Source organism: Narcine bancroftii, chromosome 8 (genome assembly GCF_036971445.1).
Source record: "Narcine bancroftii isolate sNarBan1 chromosome 8, sNarBan1.hap1, whole genome shotgun sequence".
NCBI classification, from domain to species: Eukaryota; Metazoa; Chordata; class Chondrichthyes; order Torpediniformes; family Narcinidae; genus Narcine; species Narcine bancroftii.
In genome coordinates this window covers 130,668,842-130,696,761 of record NC_091476.1, presented here as the reverse complement: position 1 = coordinate 130,696,761, position 27,920 = coordinate 130,668,842, and the positions used below count along the sequence as shown (strand labels likewise).

The following is a 27,920-nucleotide window of genomic DNA, read 5'->3' as shown; positions in this document are numbered from 1 at the left end:
GAGCTGAACTTAGCAGTTGTGAGATAGCAGTGTGAAATGTAGCAGGCTGAGCATGCAGTCCTGAGGCGTTACAGAGCTCAGTATGATGGGGCTTGAGGTCTTGCTGCTCACTTGGACAGTCAGTGGTCTTCCAATCAAAAAAGTCCACAATTGCAGAGAGGGGTACTGAGTCCCAGCGAGGACAGTTTATCCAGCAGCCTCTGAGGTATTATAGTATTGAATGCTGAGCTGAAGAGAATGTACCACATTCTCTAGGTGGATCAGGACAGAATGGAGGGTCAAGGCTATTACATCATCCAAGGATCAGTTTGGCCAATAGGCAAACTGGAATGGGTCCATTGTCACTGGCAGGTGCAATGTTCAAAGTTCAGATTTATTGTCAGAGTATATACATGACACGACATGACATCAAACCGAGATTTATTTTCCAGAGGCCAGCAGAATTTCTACTGATTGGTAGTGCAAAAAACTGTACTCAAGAAAAGGGACGTGCACTTTGATATGCCAGTTGCTCAAAGCACCTCATTTCCTTTCTGATTAGCCTCTTCCCCTCCTGTTTGACTCTAATTAAAACCTACATCATTGGCCAAGCTTTTGCTCATCTGGGCCTAATGTCTCACCATGTGTCTTAGTGTCAGATTTTGATGACGTTCCTGTAAAGTGGCTTGTGACATTTTGCCAGATCCAAGGTATTAAATAAATACAGGCTGTTGTAATTGTTTTTATTCTCTTTCAGTTACAAGCAGAGAATTCTGTGTAGCTTTATTTGCCAGACCCAACAATCCTGATTAACTTATCCTGAGGTAATGCAGGGTGACATTGAGAGAGATTAACAAACAGCATCATCTGTGAGGAACTGGAAGCGACTGCACGGGTTTAAATCTCGAAACATTCAATTGGAAAAAACAATATACCCAAGAGAAATAAACATCAGAAGAAAATGAGCTGTGTATGAGGCTAAATACTGGCCTTGAGATTACCTTTGGTCTTGAACCTAACCGATTCTTCCTTGAAAGGAACCTAACCGATTCTTCCTTGAAAGGAACCTAACCGATTCTTCTTTGAAAGGAAACAGAAGCAAACGTCAAGAATTCCAATTGTACATTCAGGTTCTTCTTCAAGTGCAGAAGCTGATGGGTATGAAATGGATTTTGTTAAACTAAATTATGGCATTAATTTTTTTTAAAGAATCAAGTTTACATTACAGTATGTGCATTATTTGTGAAAGGTGACATAAGGGTGCTACATTTTTGAAAATCCAGAACAGACCATGTCTACTTAAAGACAAATCAAGTTGAAGTTTGTATCTTGTAAAACGATTAGTAATGCCACTTTTACAGGTATCTCCTCACAGAGGGAATACCTGTAATGGACAGGCTGGATATGGGGACTGCATTTTACATATTGGGATTGAAGAGAAGCAAGTTATATGATGACATTCAGAACAAAACATTTAGTGCTTTAACCTGGGTACCCTTTATATGAATCAGGCTGGACCAGATTAAACTCCTGGCTACGAGATGATGAAAATGGAATGGAAAGCCAAAATAACTCAAGGGAAGTGTTCTTCTAAAGGTGGGAGTAAGGAACATTGCCATGGGACAAAGGAAGCTTTACTGTGGCTGTCTTCCACTTGACCAGAGAGGACTTTGTGCCAAGACTGTGCGCACCCGTTCCTTGGATAGAAAACACCATCTACAGAGGTCTCAGCGATATCACTGTTCTATAAAATATATTGGTTTAAGAGTAATGCATCATATTTACATAGCAATGAAAATAAATTAGTTAATAGCGATCAGGTCATTTAAATTTGAAAATTTTGATTAACAATCTTAATATAAAATTCAAAGCAAAATACATTGGAAGTAATCTCTTCCTTTGTGTGTTCTGTCTATCATTAAAGCTCTCCTGAAAGAGGATTTAAGTCCAAGAATAGATGGAGAGCCCTGGTGTTACTATAAATGGAATATTACATACAGTAATGTTCTAGTCACCCTACCAAAGATGGGATAGACCTGTGATAGAGGGAGTGAAAAGATGCAGCTCATTAATCCAAAGTTGGAATGAATGTCAAATGTAGAGAGATTTCAGACATCAGAATTTATTGTCATGAACATGTCACGAAATACATTGTTTTGCTGCAGCATCACAGTGTAAGTAATTGCCATAAAATTACACTTAAGAAATCAGTGCAAAAAAGTAAGAGAAATTGAAGAGGAGTCTGTGGTTCATTGTCCATTCAGAAATCTGATGGTAGAGGGGAAGAAGCTGTCCACTGGCTGTTCATCTTCAGGTTCCTGTACCTCTGTCCCAATAAGAGGGTCTTTGAAAATAGAGGATGCTTTCTTAAGACACCGGCTCTTGTCGATATCTTCGATAACGTGCTGTCTTGCATTAGAAGAATGACAGATAATTCCACTGAAACATAAACAAGTTTCACATGCTTTTAAAGAATATAAAATCTGCAGGAGACAGCAGACAGCTGTAGGAGAAATAAAATTGTGGTTGTAGGTGATTTTAACTTTCTACATATTGACTGGGTCTCCAATACTGTAAAATAGCTGGATGGCTGAGTTTGTCAAATATGCTCAGGAAAGTTTTCAAAATCAATATATTGAGGTGCCAACTAGACAGAGTGCAATACTGCCTTTTCTATTAGGGAACGAGACAGGTCAGGATACAGAAGTATGTGTAGGGAACACTTTGGGTCCAGTGATCATCATGCCATTAGTTTCAATATAATTATGGATAAGGATATGTCCGGTTCTCGGGCTGAGATTCTAAATGGGAGGAGAGCCAATAATGAGGGAATGCGAAATGATCTAAAAGAGTATGGACTGGGCTAGGCTGTTTTCTGGCAAGGATGTGCTCAGTAAGTAGAAGGCCATCAAAGGTGAATTTTTGAGAGTAGAGTTTGTATGTTTCTGGAAAAAAATAAAGGCAAAGTTGACAGGCATAATAAACCTTGGTTTTGAGGGATATTGGGGATCTGCTTAAGAAAACAGGTGTATAGCAGGTATAGGATTCAAGAAGTAATTGAGGCACTTGAGGAGTATAAAAAATGCAAGAAAATCTTAAGAGAAAAACCAGGAGAGGTAAAAGAAGACATGAGGTTGCTTTGACAGATAATGTGAAAGAACATCCAAAGAGCTTCAATAGGTATATTAAGAGTAAACGATAGTAAGGGACAAAATTGAATCCTTTTGAAGATCAGAGTGGTCAGCAAATATGGAGACAGAAGAATGGGGAAGATCTTAAATTAGTGCTTTGCATCTGTATTTACTTAGGAAACTGGTACAGAGTCTAGGGAAATTATGAAAATAAGCAGTGAGTTAGTGTAACCTATTCAGATTAAAGAGGAGAAAGTGCTTGCAGTCTTAAAGCAAATAAAGATGGATAAATCCCCAGGACCTGACATGGTATCTCTTCAGATCTTGAGTGAGGTTTGAGTAGAAATTGCAAGGCCCCTGGTAGATATATTTAAAATGCCCTAAGTGACAGGTGGTGTGCTGGAAGATTGCTGAGAATCTCATGTGTTCCATTGTTTAAAAAGTGTTCCATAAATAGCCCAGGAAATTATAGGCCAAGGAGGCTGACAATAGTAGGTAAGTTAATGGACAGTGTTCTATCCAAATACTTTAATATCCAAGAAATTGGATATACAAGTATTTGGATAGTCAGGGACTGATGAAGGATTGTCAACATGGCTTTGTGCATGGTAGGTGGTGTTGAACAAATATAATAGTTTTTTGAGGATAGCTGATGAAGAAAAATGTGGAGGCTAGTCAGGAAGGTTCAGTACTCAGTATTCATGGTAAGGTAGTGAACCGGATTCGACATTGGCTTTATGGAAGCCAGAGAGTAGTAGTGGATGATTGCCTCTATGACTGGAGGCCTTGTGTTTTAAGGATCAGTATTGCATCCATTGATGTATCAATGATCTAGATGATAACATGGTTAATTGGCAGTGGTGGATTAACCATTAGGCTGAGTAAGCTGAAGCCTAGGACCCCAGAAGGTAAGAGGACCCATCACAATCACTGGTACACCAATGTAACCACTTGTTAATATGGGTTCTCGTTAATCCTGGGTCCACCCAAAAATGCCAAACCAGTTTCAGGAAACCTGGGGCACTTGGTCTTTTGAAAAATGACTGGGGTGAACATCACAGAACACCAAATGGCGTAGAAACCTGTTTCATGGCTGCCAGAAATATCTAGAAACCCCATTGTGAGAATGCATCTTATCTCTGCTGAAGGAGCGAGGGCAGTCGCAACTCAGAAATAACTGAAGGAACATGCGTCGTGTTCTCCAACACCCCAACTGAGTGTGGCAGCAGTGGGAGCGGAGCTGCATTGCGGGGAGGGGGGCGGGGTTATGCTGGTCTCATCAACACAGAGGTGGGGATCTGCCTCCCGAAGAGCAGCTGTCAGCTGGGGATGAGGAACTTGGGCCTGCTCTGGGGAATTCCACAGGAAACTGTGTCCTGTCTGTGAAATGTTTTGCAGCAAAGATTTGGTGTGCACATGGGTGGTTGGTGGGTGGGGTCCTTACTAAAGCTCAGCTTAGGGCCCAGGTGGTATTTAATCCGCCACTGTAAATTGGACCAGAGTTTGCAAATTCACTCAGATTGGAGGTGTAATGGACAGTGAGGAAGACTTTCAAAGCTTGCAGAGGGATCTGGTCCAGCTGGAAAAATGGGCTAAAAAAATGGGTAGACATGGGTGTTGCATTTTAGAAGGACAAACCAAGATAGGACATACATGGTATAGCACTAAGCAGTGCAGTTGAACAGAGGGATTTGGTAATACAGATACATAGTTACCTGAAAGTGGTGTCATAGGAACATCAGCTTTTGGCACATTGACCCTTATAAATTATGGAGGGATATGGAATGGGTGAAGGTCAGTGCAATTAGGCAGAATAATAGTTTGGCACAGACCAGAAGAGTCTATTTTTATTTGTGCTATAATGTTCTATTGATCTATGCTTAATATAATTTGGAGACCAAGTCTCAAAATACTGGATTGGGTATTCCGGTGAGAGATAGAAGAAACTTTTGTATCCAGACAGAAAAGCTTTGGAGTTCTCTACCCAAGATGTTCATGAGGGTCAGCTGCTGAGTAAATTTAACTCTGATGCTGAGTAGGTACCAGGCATAGAGTATATTTGTTAGGGGCTGGTACATACCTTCCAGGGTGACCATTACAGGCTCAAAGACTGTGCAGCCCCTGATGGCCTGGAAGGCATGGGGGCCCAGCTTGGTGCGTAGGACCATGAGCCTTTTCTGGTTTGTATCGATGACCTCTGCTTGTGTGGATGCTTGTCTCGACTGCATGCTTCCAGATCTCGAAGTATGTTGGAGCGTCCGGGTGCTGAGAGTCGATGTCCTGCCTCTCAAGGGTGAGAAAGACTGTACAATAGGCTTTAATCATCTTAAAGTAAAAAGCACTGGATATGTGTGTATCCTCCGGTTTCACGTGCCTGATTGGTTTAGGAAAGGGCCGGCTCAAGTCTTTATATGGGCCAGTGATTGACAGTCAGCAAGATGGGGCCATCATCCCAGATTACCTATCTGCAAGTACAATGGTTGCCTCCTGCAGTGGGTCAGAAGGAGTGCAGCTATAGTGGTGGTTATATCACCTCAAGGACAAAGGAGAAAATTTATATTTCAGATTCAGAGGAAGTGGGAGAGGTACTAAATGGATATGAGTGCTCACATATTAGGACATTATGATATAAAGTGAGAAGTGATGTTGGGTCTTTTGAGGAATATTAAGGTGGACAAGTTCCCTGGCCCTGATGGGATATATCCCAACTTATTGAAGTGATGGCTGGAGTCTTGTCAAAGATCTTTGCCATCTCACTAGCAACAGGACTAGAAAATGGCAAATGATCTACCTTAGTTCAAGCATAATCTGGGAAATTATACATCAATGAATCTCATGTCAGTGGCAGAGAAATGATTGGAAAGGATATTTAGGAATAGGATTAATGCATATTTGGAAAGTCATGGTCAGATTAGAGAGAGCCAACATTGCTTTGTGAGGCACAGGTCTTTCCATTGATGTGACAATCAAGGTGAGCACTTCCACAACTTTCTGCTATTGTTTAGATTTTCAGCACTCTTGGTATTTTGCGTTTTTATAAAGGATAACAAAAATCTTTATTCATTTTTAAATGGAGAGACTAAAATAAGCAGGATAGCTCTTCATTTATTACGTCATATGGAAGCATTGTTATGTTTTATGTGTTGCAGTCACCATGACAACTACCGCAACGAGCTGCAGCATGGAATTGCACAGTGACAATGTTGCCTATTCTTATCGTCGCATCAGTTCATTGACAACCAAACACAAGGAGAACAAAAAACATCGGAACTCCATACCTCCAGCTCAGACACCAAAGGGAAAGCACATGTTGGCATATCTCCCAAGGCTTGTGATGGACACAGGCCAATATGGAAGATTTTCAGTCGAGGTAGGCAAATCTTCTTGGGGCACTGCAGCAGTCCCAGATGATTGGCAAGCAGCTTTTACTGTTGAATAAGCTAGTGCATACTTTATTTATTTGAATTTAATTGTACGTCATTGGGTATTTGGCCTGATGAGTAATGATGATGCAAGAATGAGATCAATAAATTTCAAAGGAATAGATGATAGGGCTGTAAAGAAGAATTGATGTGCACACTCATCCACAATAATACTAAATGCAGAGCAGGCTCAAAGAGATGGTGATTTTTCTAAGTTGGTTGATTTAAGGCAGGATCACAAATGTCGCATTACAATTGATGTCAGTGCTAATGGAGGTGAGAGTGAAGAACTGTGTACAATATCTGGTGATCTGGTGTGCGTTTACAACTAGCGAGTAAAATGAATTTTACCATCTCCTTGTGAACTTTATTTGCGCTGAATTGTAGGTTGAGTTAGCTGCCTAACTTTCTAATATAGTGAACAAAGAGAGGATGGAGGGACTTGACAGGCCAAGTAGCAAACATGGAGGGAAATTATCAGTCAATATTTTGGGTCGGGATAGAAGGCTTACTGATCAAAACTTGGAAATGGGTGGGTCTTTTGAGGAAATAAGGCTGAATTGTAATTTTCCTTGGTTTATAGAAGGGGTGATGTCCTGGTTAACACTGTGTGAAATGAAATTTTAGAAATCATAAAGGCTGGGTATTTTGGCACAATGTATTCACATGAGCAGAGAATGTATAGCCCTGTTTCCTAGAGCAGAAAATAGCTTTGTGAATCAACACTTACCCCAAACAGTCAACATAATTATAGCAAAATTTGTAAATCTGTTTTTTGCATATTGCTGAAAACCTGGGATGAATCTTTGAAAGAGGAAAGGTTTTGAAAGCATGGAAACGAGGAAATGTTTCCATTTGTGTGGAAGATCATAACCAGCATCCATTGTGATCAGTCAAGTCACTGAGAATTTGTAACAATTATGAAGAAACCTCTTCCCAAAGAGTAGGGAGAATGTAGAATTCACTATCACAGAAAAGTTTAAAGCAAACAGCACACATATATTCTTGGAAAATAAGGAGAAAATAAAGACTCATGAGGATAAAATTTGACAGAAATGAAAGGTGGTGTGAATGGAATAGAAATGCCAGCATGAATTGCATGGGGCAAATAACCCATTTCTGTGACATATTTGTCTATATATCTATCTATCTATATGTTTTTGTGTGTGTGTGTGTGTGTGTGTGTGTGTGTGTTTGTGTGTGTGTGTGTATAAATATATATCTACTCTCAATCTGTTTCGTGGGTAATTGATCTGATATTGTTCATTTTACGGCACTGACTCCAGTCAAATTTACCTCTAATATTTTCTATTTGCAATAGGAATGGAGAACAATTATGTAAACATATAAATGTTTCAATCATTTCTCTCTTGCAGTCAGAAACTAAGTTGATACCCACATTAGAAGAAACGTCACCATCCCCACGATGCAAGGATTTTACAGTTTCTGGGAGAACGAGTGTCATTTCAAACCTGGGCTGCAAGGGCTGTGAAACACATACAACCAGATGTTCTTCAGCACTCCTCCATAACTCCATGTCAGATGTAAATTGGCAACCACCTGCACCCATCTCAACTGTAAAGCCCAGATTAAGTGTAGCCACCAATGTGGATGAACTTTCAAGGTACTGTCGCATATTGCCCAGAGAAACAATGTTGCAAGATATTAATTCCAAGTGGTGCTCAGCACATGCTGACACCCTCCCCAACCTCCCAAATCATGGCTGCAATATACGACCATCAACAAGAAATGTCTTATCCGTCCCCACACCAAAGCAGCGGTGCAAACTGATAGATGACACCCGACAACTCTTCAATAATTCAAATCAACAGAAGCGACAGCGTTATGTAATGAAAGATGGCAGATGCCAAGTGAATCTTGGTGTCATTGAAGAAAAACAAAAGTTCCTGGTTGATATTTTCACTACAATAGTAGACCTGAAGTATCGATGGTTTCTCTTTTTCTTCATGATGTGTTACCTCTTGACTTGGATGCTCTTTGGATTTTTTTACTTCTTGGATGCTTACTTTAGAGATGACCTCAACCATGTGGGGGATGTTGATTGGAAACCTTGCTTAAATAACGTGGATGGCTTCATCTCTGCCTTACTGTTATCTATTGAAAGTCAAAGAACAATTGGTTATGGCACCCGCATGGTGACTTCAAATTGTACAGAAGGGGTTATTTTACTCATTGCTCAGTGCATTGTTGGTTCCATGACTGATGCCATGATGGTTGGTTGTGTGTTTGTGAAGATCTCACGGCCCAAGAAGCGAGCTGAGACTCTGAAATTCAGCAAAAATGCCGTGGTATCACCCAGGGATGAGAGCCTTTGCTTGATGTTCAGAGTTGGTGACCTGAGGGAAAGTCACATGGTTGATGCAAAGCTAAGAGCCAAACTCATTAAATCTAGACAAACGAAAGAAGGTGAATTCATACCTCTTGAGCAGACAGAAATTAACCTTGGTTATGACACAGGGAAAGACCGACTCTTCTTGGTGGAACCACAAACCATAAGCCACACTATTAATGATAGCAGCCCTTTCTGGGAAATGTCTGCTGACTCCCTAAGAAGAGAACAGTTTGAAGTTATTGTGATATTGGAAGGCATTGTTGAATCTACAGGTGAGATACCATAAGACAATAAGACATGCGGTAGGAGTAGAAATAGGCTATACAGCCCATCCAGTTTCCTCCACCATTTAATCATGAGTTGATCCATTTTCCCACTCAGCCCCACTGCCTAGCCTTCTCCCCATAACTTTTGATGCCCTGGCTAATCAAGAACCTATCAATCTCTGCCTTAAATACACCCAATGACCTGGCCTCCACAACCACCTGTGGTAGCAAATTCCACAGATTTTCCACCCTCTGGCTGAAAATATTCCAATGTATTTCTGTTCTAAGCAGACACCCTTTAATCTGAAGTTGTGTCATCTTGTCCTAGACCATGAGATATAACCTTTCTACATTTACTCTGTCCATGCCTTTCAACATACAAAATTTTTCAATGAGATCTTCCTTCATTCTCCTCAATTCCAACCAATACAGGCCATGAGCTGTCAAATGCTCCTCACATGATAATCTTTTCATTCCCGGAATTCTCCGATTGAACCTCCTTTGAACCCTCTGCAATGACAGGACATCTTCTCTTGAATAAGGAGCTCAAATCTGTGCACAATACTCAAAGTAAGGTCTCACCAGTGCCTTTTAAAGCCTCAACATCACATTCCCACTCTTATATTCTATTCCTCTTGAAATGAATACTAGGATTGCATTTGCATTCACCACCATCTCGACATCCAAGTTTACCTTCAGACTATCCTTCACAAGGAATGCTTTCTGAAATTCAAATACACATCCACTGCATCTTCCTTATCCAGTCTGTTAATCATTTCCTCAAAGAATTACAATAGTCTTGTCAAGCAAGATATTCCCTCTATGAAACCATGCTGCCGTTGGCCTACCCTGTCATGTGGTTCCAAGTTCTCGATGACCTCATCCTTTATAATTGATCCCAACATTTTCCTAAACACTGATGTCAGGCTAACTGGCCTTTAATTTCTTTTCTGTTGCTTCACTCCTTTCTTGAATAGTGGGGTGACATTTGTAAATTTCCATTCCCCAGGGACCATGCCAGAATCTATTGATTCCTGAAAGCTCATTAACAATATCTCCACAATCTCTGCTGCTCCCACTTTTAGGACCTGAGGATGCAATCCCCATTTGGTCTGTGAGACTTATGCGCCTTTAGACCATTCAGCTTTCTGAGCACCTTCTCCCTTGAAATAGTAACTTGATTCGCTTCCCTTTCCAGATACCATTTGACATCTGGCACACTCTAACTTGACTGCTTCAAGTAGATCATGGTGGACAATATAACGTAAATTTAGTCATATATTCTTTGGAGTTTATTCTGCAATATGAGTAGATCAAAAGTGCTTTTAGAGTCACCTAGGGCCAACTGATCTTCTATCTTAACCACACTCTCCTCAACATCCCTGATCATTTTCCAATCTAAATATCTCAGGACTCTAATCCTACATTCCTATTTTTTATGAGAGGGTGGAGAAAGCAATTGTTCTTTTCTTTTTAAAATATTTTTATTAATTTCAATAACAATAAATTTGTACAGTACAATTATAAAATGTGCCACAGAAAAAAAAACATTTAAAAAACTCCTGAAAGAATAATCATACAAATTAGTTCCCAAAGCAGAACCATAATAAAGAGAGGACATAATAAATTTAAATTTAGCAAAACCCCCTAAACCATACAGTTAGAAAACAATTGTTAAGCCAAGAATAAGAGAGGAAGGAAATACTTGAATTATATAGGCCCTTAGTCTAATGAAATGCTGTGTGCAGTTTTGGACTCAGGAATGCGTGTGGGGTAGTATGTTGAGAGATTGAGAAAAATCACCCTCGATTCTTGAAGGTTAGAAGATTGAGAGAAATATTCCATATCCTTTGGTGCTATCAATCTCCATTATGAATCCATTAATTCACAAAGGAGTTCCAATCTTTTGAATGATTTAATTCCAAAGATTTGTAACATTCAGAGTGCAGAATTTCTCTTCATTTTTATCCTACATAACCTACACCTCATTCTTTTTTTCGAAACATTCAAGCCAGACAAAAGTAACACCCAGTATCTTCCTTGTGTAAAAGTTTGCTCGCACTGCAAACTTATCTGCGAATAAAAAATACAGCAGAGAGCAACAGAACCAGTTTAAAATACAGTTTATTACTTCAACTGCAGTAAAGCTGGTGAGAGAGAGGAGGCACTATGAAAAAGCCACTGACTCTTCTTTGATGCTGTGTCCTTTCTCAAAGATCACTCAGAAAAGGGTCGACTTATATAGTAAATAAGATCAATGCCTATGAGTGGTTTCACATGTCCTCACTAATTGGAAACAGCTTTTACATTTGTTCATTGAATTGGAATTTTTTAGTCGTTACCTTGATCATTCAACAATAACTCCCAAAGTCTTTTAACTAATTCTTAGTTCTAATCACTCACTCGGGCCCATCACAGTTAATGTCTCTAACTGCTGTGGAATGTTGCTGCTACACTCCCTCAAGCTTTACAATGGATTTATATGACAGCATTTATGGGAAAATAAATCTTAATTACTTCTACAGAAATGAAACTTACAGTTACATCAACAGTGACAATCTCATAATCCATTTGAATTCTATGTTGGCCAACTTTTACAGCAAGAGTCCAAGAATACTTTACAATGGCACAAAATAATGTTAAATTGCTCATAAAATTTAACACCATGTCATTTAATATTTTAAAAATTTATTTCAATAAGATTACTTTATTCTCTGAACTCCATAAATTAGAAATCAATGCTACTCAATGTCTCTTTGCACTAGTCTTTCTCATCATATACTGCATGCTATATTCCAGATGTTGAATAACCAGTCATAAATATTTAAGAATATGTGTCCTTACTCTTGCTTGAGTAAGGACACATACTCTTCATGCACTATATTAAAGGCCAATCCAATTAGAATTTTAAACATAAGTGATGACATTTTAGTGGGGCTTTAGTAGAGGGTGGACTACAACAGCCGTTCTCCCGGAGACAACAGCACATTTAAGTAAAAGCCTTGTTTTCTTTTCACATCACGTAACATAAATATTTTTATGTAGTCAGTATTACTAAAGAATTACTGAAGAAATAAAAATGTCTGCTTCACAGGGAAGGGGACCCATAAACTCTGAGCAGACTCCTGGGGAGGCCATAGCCGAAAAAGGATGATAATGGCTGATAGAGCAGACCCAAGGAGGGTTGAAAGCCTATTCTTACTGATGTATTCTTATGACCCATTGCATCATGCTATTTGCAAGATAAACAAGACTAATTCCTTGATTGATGAGGTAGCTCTTTACCTTGTGTCTCTTTACAGGAATGACCTGCCAAGCTAGGACATCCTACAAAGAAGATGAGATTCTTTGGGGTTATCGTTTTGAGTCTTGCATCTCCTTGGAGAAAGGCGCGTTCCGAGTTGACTATAACAAATTTGACAAGACATTCGAGGTCCAGATGCCACCAGGCAGTGCAAAGGATATACAGGAGGCAAAAGAAATAGAGACAAATTACCTGTCCACAATCAGTCTATACTGTGAAAACATAAATAATTCCTGTGCCAAAGAACAGGGCCATAATTTGACAGGGAATGACAATGTCGCAGAAGAGAGTAATGTGGAAGTCTGAGAGAAAGAATGAAGAATGTGGTTTCTTGGGTTCATCAAAAATGCCAAATGCTCTAAGTTGTATTGTAATTTTTTTCATTAATGGCTGATAATTTAGTTTATATAGATGGCCGAGATTATTATTTAGTTGTATACCTAGGTATTGAATTGCTTGTGTTTGCCATCCAAACGGTGATTCTTTCTCAAGGTACAAACTAAAATTCATAATGTTTAAAACCTTCTGAATCCAAAGTGACTAATGCAACAGAAGTATATTGGAAAGAAATGGATAAAAAAACATAGAGATCAAAATTAAGCTGATCAAATATTTTTATCTTGTATGTTGTAAAGAATACTATATCCAGAAGGCAATGATCCAAGAATTAAAAATCAGTAATTATGTTGGGTGGATATCTTGAGATTTAATGAGTAAACAATTTAAAAAGAATTTTCCCTTGGGTGACTCCATTTTAGAGAAAGGTTGAAGAATTTGTAGTCATTAACAAATGGGCCAAATAGTTAATAAATTTGCAGATCATTTCAGCTTTTCTTCCCTGAATGAAGCTATGTTGTTGCTTCCCATGGGGGCGTTAGACTTTTTCCATTACTTTAAAGTGTTGAATGGATCAAGTACTATGCTCTGGCTTATTTTAAAAGGTTCAAAGGTTCCTTTTATTGTCATGTAATAATTTTAAAAAAAAAGTTCAACCAGCATTTTGGTGTGTTTTCAATACTTCAATTTTTGCCTGCCATAAAAGCAAAAAAGAGTTGCTATGAGCATTGCCCAGCATCCCCAATAAGAGAAAGGAAAGAAAAAGAGAGTTCCTTCAGAAACACTGAATGTCCATGCACTCCTGCTGACTGTAGCCTCACAGATTATTAGCAATCTGCTCCACATTCAAAACTTCCCATAAGATCAGTAAGCTTTCAGTGTGCAAGACCCTTCAAGAACCCTTTTTTCCCTATAATAATTCTTGAAGTTTGGTAGTTGTAAGCCTCCTTGTTTGTACCATTCTGTTAATTTATCTAGTGCTCTCCTCGGTTTCCCCCCTTTCCATAAGAATTTCCTTATTATTTTCTTTAGCTCCTTGAAGAATTTCTCTGTTAGGTGAATTGGTAATGATTGAAATAGGTATTGTAGCCTTGGGAAGATGTTCATTTTAATACAGTTTATCCTTCCTATCAGTGTTAGTGGCAAGTCTTTCCAGTGCTCTAAGTTGTATTGTAATTTTTTCATTAATGGCTGATAATTTAGTTTATATAGATGGCCGAGATTATTATTTAGTTGTATACCTAGGTATCGAATTGCTTGTTTGCCATCCAAACGGTGATTCTTTCTTAAACTTTGTGAAATCCGCATTATTCATTGGCATTGCTTCACTTATTATTTGCGTTGATCTTGTACCCCGATACTTCTCCATATTCCTTCAATTTCTTATGTAATTGTTTTATTGATATTTCTGGTTCTGTTAAGTATATTAGAACATCAGCTGCAAATAGACTGATTTTATATTCCTTCTCTTTTATTTTTATCCCTCTTATTTTATTTTCTGTTCTTATCAGTTCTGCTAGTGGTTCTATAACTAATGCGAACAGTGAGGGAGATAGTGGACATCCCTGCCTTGTTGATCTGCTTAATTTAAATTGGTTTGATGTATATCAATTTACTGTCAGTTTCGCCAATGGTCCCTTATATAATGCTTTAATCCAATTAATATATTTCTCTGGTAGGTTGAATTTTTGTAGTACTTTGAATTTAAAAAATATTATTTATTTATTAATTACTAATTAAGATACCTATCAGATTTTTATCAAACAAGGGAAAAACCAGATTGGACCAGATTAGAACTAGATAAAATAGGGGAGAAGATACCTGAACATATACTATATAAGTGGGATGAAAAATTGGTGCAACATAGGAATTCACCAGTATTGCACCATCTGCTCAACATTTGGAAGAAGATTCATGTAGAAAGGAATAAAATAAATGATCAACTACCAAAATTAATATTGACACAAAATCAACTAATCCCTTTCACAATAAATAACCTTTCCTTCAGAGAAAGGGAGAGAAAAGGGATCAAAAGAATAGAAAATTGTTTTCGGGAAATAAATTATTATCTTTTGAACAAATGAAGGACAAATATAATATAACTCACGATACAAGATTTGCATACCACCAACTGAAAACCTACTTGAAGGACAAATTGGGAAACAGTCTGAGGTTACCAGAAGGAAGAAGTTTTAAATATGTGATTACAGACACAATGATAATTTAAAAAATTATAACAAACATGTACATCAAACTGCAAGAAAAGGAGAACGAGGAAACAAACTGTAAACCTAAACAAAAGTGGGAACAAGATCTAAACAAAGATATAGACTGAAACATGGGAGGAGCTATGCTCCGGAACTATGAGAAATACAATAAACACGAGGTTATGCATGATACATTATAATTGGTTACACAGGCTATACATCACACCCCAAAAGTTAAATAAATGGAAGCCAACAGTATCAGACAGATGTTTTCGCTGTAAAAAAGGAAACGGGAACAACAATACATGCAATTTGGGCATGCGAGAAAGTGAAAAATTTTTTGTAAGATCTAAACCAGATATTAAATAAAATCACAAAAAGCAATATACCAAAAAAACCAGAGATCTTCCTTCTAAGTAATATAAGAAATAAAGAATTTGGACTCGATTTGGATGGAGCACAAGAAAGATTTATTATGATAGCCCTAGCTGTAGCAAAAAAATGTATTATGTCAACCTGGAAATTAGAAGACAACTTGAGAATACAGAAATGGTACATAGAAATAAATAAATGTATTCCATTGGAAAAAATAACATATAATTTAAGAAATAACATCACAATATTCGAACAAATATGGGAACCATACATGAAATACAGTAGAGAAATCCTACCATGGACCTCCACCACCTAAAATGACAGAAGGAGAAGACAACAAAATGAACTGACTCAGTGTATAAAAGTAAAAGACAAAAAATTCTTGTTTATTTTTATTAAGTGACGATATTGTTTAACGGGTTTAATATAGATTGAACTTTGAATAAATGGGAAGGGGGGGGGTGAGGGAGGGAGGGAAGGGAGGGGGGGAAAAGGGGAGAAAATGACTGTATATTTTCAAGAGAAAAATGTCTGTATGTATTTTGGTCAGTATGGTTCATAGTGTGAAAAATAAAATAAAAATTTTAAAAAGAACCCTTTTTGCCCTCAGCATCCTCTCAAAATAGTTATCTTGGTTCAAGATGAACAAGGGTTAGGACCTAAGTGGTCACTGGAACAGGAGTGGGAGCTTAACCCTGCTATGTCAGCAGGCAATTTAAGCTCAAGAAATTAGATCTATCCATATTATGTTTTAGAAAAGCTAGTCTGAGTAATGTAACCACAAAGGTTTTTGATTTTTCATGTTCATCAATCTGGGTCACCAACATCTTTCAGGGAAGGAAATCTCCATCCACCTCCACTCTTGAGTGTCTAGCACATGGGTGAAATCGCACATGGCTGAAATCACACAAATATAGCATCCTCTGCAATTCAGAGACAATTAAGGTGGACGTTGCCAGAAAGGTCCACATCCTGTGGACAAATGAAACAAAAGGAAAACTCAAGAATATAGCTTTGAAATTTGTGAACTTCCTGGAACTGATGGCTAAAAGACTGGGGTGGAGAGGTGGGATAGAAATAAAATTTAACCCTATTGGGAGATCGCACACATTCTACTGGTGCAGAGAGTCACTAGTGGATCTTTCATCCACTGTTATGTCAAGGAACGTTTAGGTTGGGGAGTGGTCTAAAGAATTTACCTTCACCTCTAAAGATTCAGAGATAGGAGTTACAAACCTACTACCAACAGAGATAATTAAATATATTTGGAATATAAAGCTTCTACTACAACCCCTGCACTTTCAACACAGGTTGATAAAAACCTGCTGAGATCTTTAAGAGGGCTCAACCCCTTTCCTTTCTCCAAGAGGAGCAAAATCAAGATAGTTTTCCCAAGAGGACTTACACTGTGTCATTGAATGGAAAAACAGTGTCACTCTGATATCTAGCTGTGGATTCAGAATGGGTGCTGATGAGCCATTGCTGGCCCTTTATAACTACTGTGGCTGCAATTTTGGGACTTGGATTGAGGCTAACATGTGAGTCAAATGCACAGGTCATTGGGGGTTTCCATACCATTTCCTGACAGCATAGATGATTTATTACCATGCAACTATACATTTCATTGTGGTTGTGAATGACATACCATATAACCATATATGGTTATATGGACAAGACATACATGCAACTTTCCTTCTGCTGCAGTTATGGTTTGTTATGCTCATAAATATTTGTTCTGCATCACATTATAAAAGTTATGAACTGTATTTGTAGGATAACAACAGCATTAAAAAATGTTTTGCTGTAATGAAATCCATTTTATTCAATGTGGTGGCATAATGGAGACATGAATGAATTAATGTAAATGCCTGTATGTAAAAATGTTCTTGTACTTGGGGAATGAATTTATGAAAGAATATTGTGAAGATACATTTTATAATTTATGTAAAGCTTAACAAAAACAATAAATGCTGGTCAGGCTGAAATTGTGGAAGCAAGTGTCATACCCTCACATTCCTTCTTTAGTCACAGGATTCCCCCATTTTTTACATTTAAAATGTACACACTTCAATTTGTGCACCAAAAATCTTTGATACCCCTTTCCATTCATTCTTTCAAATATATTCCATTACAACATTTAAAGAAGCATTTTGAATCAGCTTCAATGCTGATTCTGAAAGCAATCCCACTTATCATTTATTTTCCCTTCATTATAATGTAATTTCACTAGCTTAACATCTTGAAGGATACTTTTAAGTTTATCTGTGTTTTTACTACAATTGCAGACTTCCATGTTTCACTCATGGTGAATAGGAATACTCTAAAACCAACACAATGAAATCACCCTTAAAAGCTGCCCCAAATCTCTGATTTCCAAGTCCTAATATTTACAATTATCAATGCAGGGGGATTAGTTGCTCCAGGTCGACCTGACTTTTCTATTAGGGTTCATAAAAAGTGACTGCACCAAATAATTAGAATGCTGAATATGTATTAAGGGATGCCACATAATTTCTTTTGGTTCTTGAGCAGTCTACATTGAGTGCTCTTGGATTGTTGCAGTCCATGTGGTGAAGAAGCTCTCCTGGATTGTTCAAAACATGTCCCATTTTCACAAAGGAACTATTTATTTCCAAGTCATGGAGGAAGTGAGATTTGATGACTTGCCGATAATCTGCAGGCAGTGAAGTGTCAGTGCACTTTATGTCCTCAATGTTTCTGGTTTGGAAGGTGTTCACCACGAAGCCTTGGTGAGAAACTGCAGTGTATTTTGTAGATGATGAACATTGCAGCAATTGATAGAGGAAATTAATGAGTGCTGAACAAGCACTCAATAACATCAAGCATTATTGGTAATGCATTAATGAGGTAACCAGTGCTTATTCTTGACATGTGCTCTGGATGACACCAGAATACCCAGTTCCTTACCGCTTGCCATAACTATCACCTTCTTGTGAATGACCCAATGAAATTTCTAGTCATGTTATTCATAATCCTGACCATATGTACAGAGTTGGTGATGTTTCAGTTAAATTATTGAATTATTAACTAAGAAACCAGCACTAACAATCCAGAGACCCAAGTTCAAATCTTGTGGAATTTAAATCAATTAATAATTGATCCAAACTACCAATATGATCAGGAAGAGTTCAGCACCCAAGCCCTTCAACAGCCTTCTTGCCCTCAGCACCTGCACGAATCCTGGTCGAGATACCTAGCTCCCATGAACCAGTTTCCAGCAGCCCACAACTTGTGTGAGTACCTCGATTGCAAGTCGCTGACTGCCTGCAGCCTGTGTGAGTCTTCACCAGCCGAGTCCCTTGCTGGTCTGTTGCCATGGTCACTGTCCTGTAGGAAATCTACTGTTCTCATCCAATCTTTTAAAAAAAAAATAGACATACAGTATGGTAATGGGCCCTTTCAGCCCATGAGCCTGTGCCGATTGATCTATGTCCCTAGTATATTTTGAAGCATGGGAGGAAACTGGACCTCTCAAGGAAAACCTTGAGATATGGGGAGTAGGTATAAACGCCTTACAGACAGCATGGAATTCAAACCCCCGTCCTGATCGCTGGCATTGCGCTGAACACTACACTAACTGTACTGTCCATGACATCAATTTTATGTAACCCCAGACCTGCTCACAAGATTGATTCTTAATCCTTAATTGAAAATGAGCAATTAAGAATTGGCAGGGAGTTCCAATAATGCCTAGATCCTGAGAAAAGACCAAATTAAAAAAGGTAACAGAGCAGCCAATTATAAATGAAAAAGGTAGTATTGGCCTGAACTTTTATAGTAAAAAGACATTTTTATAACCTTCTGAAATGAGCCTGTTGTTTAGAAGATACAAAAGAGGCAACAAACCAAACCTAGAATTAAACTGCTCAGATATTTTCAGCAATTAGCTAATCAGGATTAGTTACTGAGCCCATTCAGATCTGTCAGGAAAAAAATTAAAATCAGACCCAGAAATGTTTGTCTCACTGCTTGAAGTGGTACTATTCAGTCCTCTTAAGGATGGAAGGGAAAATGTCACGGTTCAGCCGCAGCAGCAGAGCGCTGAGGACTCTCTTTTCAGAACTGCTGGAACATCATCAACTCGATGAAAGACCCCCTTTGGTTTTTCAGTACATGGTTTGACAGTGAGGGAATACAGCCAACTGGCACATTCCAGGATACAGGAGTACATGCTGAGGGTCACACCGAGGCTTGGTGCAGCCAATGAAAAGGCGCTGTGGAGAAGGACCACAGTTGACTCTTCCATGATTGGCCATTGAAGGGCTGAGACTGTGGGGAAGCTCCTCAATCAACAGGGTGGGGGGGTGGGGGGGAGGTGGGAATAATGACAAGATGCCACAATGGTGGTAGTGGTGGAAATGTATGATTATTAAACTAAGGGTAGAAAGAGACTTTGAATGGTTTTCCCTTTGTAAATAATTTATTGTGAATAAAGTTTATATTTGGTTAAAAAAAGGCAGTGTAGCACCCTGCTATCGAGGACAAGATGGTCGACAAATGCAGCAACCGTGCAGACCCCATGGGGGCCAAAAACCTTCGTCCCAGGTGACAATCTGCACAGCAGGAAACAACGAGCAACAGAGAGAACGCTGTCCAATAAGAGGCTGGCGCTGCTGTGACATCACTCCTGTCATTAGTGGTGGGGAGAGAATGTAAGCAGAGCCCCCAGTGCAATAAATCAGCCTTCGACTTCTTGGGTGTGTGTCATTCTTTCCACACTTCGCGGTAGCGCGTATGCTACATTGGTGACCCCAGCAGGAAAATGACGGATCAGGTGGCTCTTCATGCGGTTTAGTTGAAGCTGCACATTCTGGAGATCACAACCACAGGAGTTCAAACAGGCTGAGGCCCAATTCCACCTCTGACAGATCACCACTGATGACACACAGCAACAAGGGCCATTGATTTCCTGCGGCTGCCTCCAGAGCAAGGAAAATAAGATGCCTTCAAGGAGCAATTAACCCGCACCTTCAGGCACTCTAGGCACGAGCGTGCCGCCTGATTGTTGCATATGGACAGATTGGGGACAGGGCCCCATCCACCCTCATGAGCGAGATGCTCACCCTTGCTAAGGGACACAGACCTTGCCTGATCTTTGAGCAGATTTTCCTGGAGAAGGTACCAGAGGATATCTGACTCTTGCTTGCCGATGAGGACTACAGCCCAGGTGGACGTGCTATATAGAGCGAAGAAGGAAAATGACACCTTTGGTGGAGCAGATCACTAGGCCCTGCACACGGCCGGTAATAAAGCCACAGCAAGTGGATTCTCCTACCTAGCAGTTCTATCACCAACGATGGAGTACAGGGGCCCGTCGATGCTGCTCACCCTGAGTGTTTCAGAAAGTGCCATGGCCAACCATTGTTAACGGCTGTGGTGATTGGCCAACGTGACAGCCTCCTCCACATGTGGGATTCTCTGTAAGGAAGGCGCTTCCTCATTGACACCAGTGATGAAATAAATATTCTTCCCCCTCAGCCTATGGCACCCGGAACGGTAAGCCAGGCCTAGCACTGAGAGCAGCTAACAGCACCACTATAAGAACTTTCGGCACCCGCACCATCCCTCTCTGTTTCGGCAGCAACCAGTTCATATGTACATTCACGATTGCGGTGATGGCACAACCGTTCCTTGGAGCAGACTTCTTGCAAGCTCACTGCCTGCTGGTGGACCTTAAAGGGCTGCAATTGGTGCACGCCAGGACTTTTCAAACTATGGCCCTGGGAGAAGCCAAGTTGCCTGCCCTCCATTGTGACTCCATTACTTTGTCCAACTACGCATTCACGTGAATCCTGGCTGAGTTCTTCAGTCGTGGTGCCACAGTTTTCCTCTACTGAACAGAAGCATGGGGTAAGGTACCACATTCTCAGTGAGGGCCCCCCCGGTCCATGCCAGAGCGTGCCGCCTTCCCCCCGAGAAGCTCACCCTTGCCAAGGAGTTTTTAAAAAATGGAAGAGCTGGGGATAGTGTGCCGTTCCAACAGCCCCTGGGCCTCCACCCTGCACATGGTATTGAAGGCAGCAGGAGGGTGGAGGCCATGTGGTGACTATCACTGCCTCACTGAGGCCATCACACCAGACAGATACCCCTTGCCCCTATCCAAGACTTCACTGCTAACTTTCAGGGGGGGGGAAGGGTATTTTCAAAAGTCGACCTGATCAGGGGCTATCACCAGATCTCGGTCCACCAAGGACATCCTTAAAACTGCCATCATTACCCTTTTTGGACTTTGAGTTCCTGAGAATTCCCTTTGGACTTAAAAATGCAGCCCAGATGTTCTAGAGCAGTCGTTCTCAACCTTTTTCTTTCCACTCACATATCACTTAAAATACTCCCTATGCCATAGGTGCTCTGTGATTAGTAAGGGACTTTTTGTGGTATATAGGTGGAAACCACTGTTTTAATCACATTTAATTGACTTGTTATGTGCACAGTTTCCTAACTACAATGGAAATGGGCCAACAACAATTTTTCTCAAGCAAAATATTTCAGTTACATTTGGGTCGAGAGCAGTGATTCTCAACCTTCCCTTCCCCTCACATACCACCTTAAGCAATCCCTTATGAATCAGAGCACCGATGGCATAAGGATTACTTAAAGTGGTATGTGAGTGGAAAGAAAAAGGTTGAAAACCACCGTTCCAGAGGCTGATGGATGCGGTGGGCCGGGTCTCACACATTCATGTTTATCTATTTGGACGATATTCTTATTGCCAGCCGCAATCACACAGAGCACGCAGCCCATCTAAGGCAACTTTGCGCCTGGCTGCAGAAATTCAAACTATAAATCCTGCTTAGTGCCAGTTTGGACTGGAAATGATCGAATTCCTGGGGCATCAAATCAATAAACATGGAGAGAAGCCTCTGCCTGAAAAGGTAGAAGCTGTTCGGTGCTTTGCCAAGCCCCATTCAGTAAAGGGGATGCAAGAATTTGCCATTATGATTGATTTTTATCAACGTTTCATACTGGCAATGGCCTGCATCGTGTGCCCCGTTGGCACTCATGGCGGGGAAAAAATAAAGACATTACCTGGGACAATGAAGACTCTGAGGCATTTTAGAAAGCTAAGGATTCACTGGCCAATGCCACCCCCTCTGGTACACCCCAGGCCAATTGCTCTCACAGTAGATGCCTCCAATGGTGGTAGGAGGTGTCCTGGACCAATTCACCAAAGGACAATGGCAGCCCCTGTCCTTCTTTAGCAGGCACCTGGGGCCACCCAAACTTAAATGCTGTGCATTTGACTGAGAACTGTTGGCACTGTACCTGGCAATCAGATACATCAGGTATTTTTTGGAAGGTAGTCAATTCAGGGTCTTCACGGACCATAAACCATTAACCTTTCCATTCCATAAAGTATCAGACCCATGGTCGGTCAGGCAGCAGCAGCACCTCTCGTATGCGTCTAAGTTCACCATGGACATTCAACACATCATGGGTAAGACCAACGTGGTGGCTAATGCCACCCTGCGATCGAGTCCATCCAGGCCCTGTCTTAGGGAATAGACTATTCCATCCTAGCAAGGGCACAGCAGGAAGACACTGAGATCCCAGCATACAGGACGGCAGTTTCTGGGCTGAGTCTGGAGGACGTCGCCATCAGCTCTGGTAACCAGACTCTCCTCTGTGATTTCTCCTCCACTGGCAAACCCCACCCCATCGTGCCGTCAGCATAGAGAAGGCAGGTGTTTGATGCGGTGCACAACCTGGTGCACTCCACCATCAGAACCTCTGTCAAAATAGTGACCAGTAGGTTCATCTGGCTTGGCCTCTGGAAACAGTGGACTCCACAAAGTAATGGGTCGACATGCATGCTGGATATCAGTGGTAAAGAAGAGACTTTCACCATCGACCGCCTCAAGCCAGCACATCTGATGTTAGCTAACTGGTCTCCACTCATCCTCCACGATGCAGGTAGGCCACCAAAAGTGGCAGACAGCTTCCCGAGTGCCAGTTCTTCGGGCGCAGAAAAAGCGACTGCGCAGACCCCGCGGGGACCAACGAATGAGCGACTGCGCAGACCCTGCGGGGGCCAACGAATGAGCGACTGCGCAGACCCTGCGGGGGCCAACGACCTTTGGCCCAGGTGACAACCTGCACGGCCAGAAACAATGAGCAGCAGCAGGAACGCTGACCAATCCGAGGCTGCTGCTGCTGTGACGTCACACCCGTTGTCAGAGGCAGGGAGGGAATATAAGCAAACCTGTCAGTGCAATAAACCAGTCTTTGAGTGTCTTCGGTATGTGTCATTTTTCCCACATTTCACGGTTGTGTGTACACCACAGCAGCTAGTACCTGCCACAAATGGAGGCTTTATAGAAAAATGTTCGATTAAACTTACCCTCATCTAAGAGTTGAATTAAAACTGCAACAGCTTTATGAAAAGACTATTGAAAACTAACATAATTATACGTGTGAGAAACGTTAGGTGTTTTCAGACTCGGTCAGCGTCGTCCAAAGTCAACCAGGCCCCTTCCCTACCTCAGATGTAGTCAGGAACCCAGTTAAACTTACCCAGGGACGCGTCGACTGGTGGCTTGAACAGCAAAGTGGCCGACCCAGTCACTCCTGTGACTAATCGTACGCGCTGAATTCACAGGGAAACACTGGCTGAAGTGTCTGCAGTGATCGGGGAGAGAAAGGGGTGGCTGCCAGAGCCTGGGCTGGAGAAGGGGGGGGAGGGGGAGAGGTTGCTGTCGTGGGTGGGTGGGTGCCATGATCAGCGGGAGAGAGGGGTCGCTGCCATGGGGGAGAGAGGAGAGGAGTTGTTGCCGCGGGGGCAGAGGGGGACTAGTTTGCATGATGCGTCACTTACCTTGTCAACGTGGGGTTGGGTTCCCCCTTAAATCGCCGGGTTGGCAATTTACTGGGGCTATCTCCCCTCAGCTTAAAAGGTGCTGGAGGCACCTTTGCTCCACTAATCGCACCTGAGTCCCAGGAGGGCTTCCCGAGTGCTCCAGCTTAAAAGTACCAATTGTCTCAGCTGAAGTTCCCTGCTGTAGTTTTAGTGGAGGTGGGAACATATTCAGATATGTATTTTGTTTTTTTATAAATTAAATAATTTAATTAAAACTGCTGCAAATTATGTAGTGCACAACACTCTGTAATCGTACGCAGTGAAGCTTGGCAGTGAGTAGTCATGATTAGTACTGCTGTTCTATTGTACTGCTGTCTCATAGCTCCTGCAGCCTGGGTTTCATCGTGATCTCTTGAGCTGTGGGTATGGAGTTCTTCCTGCGACTGCATTGATGTATAAAGAAAATTGGTTTTGCTGATTTTAGTTTCATTATTTATTTTGTTTTACTAATCTATGTAAATTATATTCGTTTCCCGAATGACATAGGAGGTCACTTACTCCAGTCATAAGCATCTGCAGACTTTCCTATTTAATTCCATTCACTCTGTCAAGTCCACACTGTTTCCTAGAGCACTCCCACTCATTTCCATGCAACATATTCTCTATTGCATAGCCAACAGTTCACTTATTATCAGTGACATTCATGACGGAAACCTACCAATTAACCACCAATAGGGGGATGAAACCAGAGCATCCAGGGAAAGAGAAGTAATTTGCTCTGTAGTTATTTGGAATAGTCAGTCTTAGCCCAAATATGATGCAAGTCACAATGATATGACTCAACAACATAAATGGTTTGGACTGGATTCTGTATGGCTGCGGAGGCTGAAGGAGCGCTGGGGTGAATCCACGGACACCTGGTGATTCTAGGGCAATGGTTTTCAAACTGCCCCCAAAACTCACATTCCACCTTAAGTATTCCCTATGTCATGTACTCTGTGATTAGTAAGGGATTGCTTAAGGTGGTATGTGAGTCGAAAGAAAAACTTTGAAAACTACTGTTTAATCATACATAATTGCCTCATTTTGTGCACGGTTTCATAACTCCAAAGGAAATGGGCCAATGACAATTTTTTTTCAAGCAAAATATTTCAGTCACAATTGGGTCTAGAGTAGTGCTTCTCAACCTTCTCTTCACACTCACAAGTAATCCCTTACTAATCACAGAGCACTAATGGCATAGGGAATACTTAAGGTGGAATGTGAGTTTTGGGGGCAGTTTGAAAACCACTGCCCTATCATCACCAGGTGTCCGTGGATTCGCCCCAGCGCTCCTTCAGCCTCTGCAGCCATACAGAGTCCAGTCCAAACCATTAAGGGGGGGTGTAGTTTGAAAACCACTGCTTAGGGGAACTCTCTTTTGCTTTTCTTTCTCTGACTGAAAGAGACACTTCAGGCAATTTCTACCAATGGTGAACCTGACTGCCTTACAGCAGACAAAAGCAATTTCATGTAATATTGTACTGACAATAACCACAACAGCAGTGCGAATATAAGACACCTTTAATAAACTAATATGTACACTAAGAGGTCTTGTCTCTCTGCAAGACAAACCTGGAAGGCTAGACTGTAGCTCGGGACAACTTTATATCCAAGGTCACCGGGATGACCCCTGGTGACCCAGTGGTGTAATTACATATCACCACAAATATGACACTTTTTAATTGCATGACAATAAATTGAATCTTACTTTCTCAGAAACCTGAGGAAATTCAACAGGTCCCCAAGGTTGCTGAACAATTTTTGCAGATGCACCACAACTTGGTACAGCTCTGCCCAAAAATACAAGTAACTGAAGAGAGTTGTGAACGTAGCTCAGTTCATCATTGCATCATTGCTAATACCAACATATTGCTAATTATTACATTTATAGTCCTTACTCTTTTCACTTAATAAATATGATAATTAGGATATTTTATGCATCTCTACAATATCCAAGTTTGAGCAAACAGATTATTGCAATGCAGTGCATGGCTATTTCCTGTACACTTACACAATGTGCAGCAGCTGTTGTAGCAAGGAAATACTGATGTCATTTCCTGACAGTTTTTAGTGCAGATTAAGATCTTGCCTCAATACATTATTGTTTTCCCTTACAAACCTCCTATCAGGCAAGGCTTTGCCATGGAGAATGTATTGCTCTCTTTTGGGTTCTCTGGGTTTGAGAGTGACGGTCGAGGCCAATGTGAGATGCAGGGATCCTCCCACAGTTGGAGCAGGATGTGGCTCATAGGGCAAGCAGTTGTGTAGCACGAGGTGCTGAACTCTTTCTGCTGCTTATGCCAGGCCTCATGTGCTGCTGACAAAGTTCTCAATGCTATCCTGAATGCTCTTTCTGCACTATGAGTGATCATTGGCCAGGGATTCCCATGAGTCAGTGAGGATGCTGCATTTTACAAATAGGCTTTCAAATGAAAAGAATGTGGAATGTTTTCTTCTATCCACCCAAACTAAACTGAATTGAATTGAATATCGAAATATGTACCAAGGTACAGTTTAAAGCTTTGTTTCGCATTCTATGAAGGCAAATCAATGCATATGTATGTACAACAGAAATAGCAATAACAAAACAAAAGTGCAGAGTCAGTCAAAGACTGCAGGGTATGGTGTTATAAAATGCAGGGTGTGGAGAAAAGTACAGATGAATCAGTTCAAGGGTATTATCTTTCACCAATGAGAGGTTCAGCTCAGACAGCAGGAAAAAAAATTGTCCTTGAATCTGGAGATTTATGTTTTATGTTCATGTGCCTGCTGTCTGACAGAATTGGACAATATGATTGGAGAGGCATGGATCCTTTAATCTGTTGGCAGCTTGTTCTGAGACTGCTGGAGGTGTAGATAAAGTTGATGGAGTGGAGGTTTGTTCGCGTGATGGATGAGCTGTGTTTACAACTCTCTGCAGTTTCTTGTGGTTTTGGGCAGAGCAGTTAGATTCCTCTACAAAGTTGTGGTGCAGCTGTAAAAATTGTTAAGAGATCTTGGAGACCTGCTGAATTTCCTCAGGCTTCTGAGAAAGTAGGGTTCATATTGTTGAGTCGTATCATCCTGACTTGTATCATATTTGGGCTAAGACTGTTTGACCATTCCAAATAACTAGAGCAAATTACTTCAGCATTTCTTGTTTAATCAGATTATAATAAATTTAATAATAATTAGAGTTTGGATATGAACAATTTTGTGATCTTTCAGTTATGCCAACTGCTTCAAATATTAACCACAACATTGGAACTTCAGGAGTCCTGGATTTCATATCACTGTAACTTCAATAAGTAGCGATCCACGGAGTGTTCTGATTGTCTAAATCAACATTTTATCCAGTACCCTTGGGTGGAATTATTGAGAAGTTTGAGTGAATTTATGGAATATGAAAGCCAGGAAAATACAAACATTTCAGTATGTCAAGGAAGGACAGAAGAAAAAAGTGAACATGATAAGATGAAAGGTATGGTGGAGTAAGAGTACCACAGAATCACATACTAATTGAAAAATGGTAAATGTGGTTACAATTGAAAATTGTCAAACTCCACTATGATTCTGAAAATCACAGAAGAATCTCACTTATAGACGAGGTGATGTTTATGGAAACTGGAAGCATTAAATAATTAGAAGAGATTTAAGAGGGATGTAAAAACAATAAAATGTTTGTAGCCCATCAAATTCATCTCATCT

General features: G+C 40.6%; 1 protein-coding gene and 1 long non-coding RNA gene across 4 annotated transcripts; one reads left to right on the top strand and one right to left on the bottom strand.

Moving 5' to 3' along the window:
- On the top strand, positions 1–13,150 carry LOC138741175 (G protein-activated inward rectifier potassium channel 3-like). Of its 3 annotated transcripts, XM_069894858.1 has the most exons (6): positions 1–205; positions 737–1,137; positions 1,491–1,703; positions 6,260–6,480; positions 7,909–9,157; positions 12,454–13,150. In XM_069894858.1, exons 4-6 carry the CDS (start codon positions 6,265–6,267, stop codon positions 12,759–12,761), a joined length of 1,773 nt encoding a protein of 590 aa, XP_069750959.1. In that variant the 5' UTR covers positions 1–205; positions 737–1,137; positions 1,491–1,703; positions 6,260–6,264; the 3' UTR covers positions 12,762–13,150. The 3 variants fall into 3 exon arrangements, with proteins under 3 accessions (XP_069750959.1, XP_069750958.1, XP_069750960.1); XM_069894857.1 differs by lacking the exon at positions 1,491–1,703; XM_069894859.1 differs by lacking the exons at positions 737–1,137; positions 1,491–1,703.
- Positions 2,105–24,179, bottom strand: LOC138741176 (uncharacterized). The gene is made up of 5 exons (XR_011343370.1): positions 23,909–24,179; positions 12,437–12,556; positions 8,972–9,099; positions 5,191–8,889; positions 2,105–2,418 (listed from the first exon to the last, which is right to left on the bottom strand). It is a non-coding gene; the product is annotated as an uncharacterized lncRNA (long non-coding RNA).
- Between the last annotated feature and the right edge of the window lie 3,741 nt (positions 24,180–27,920).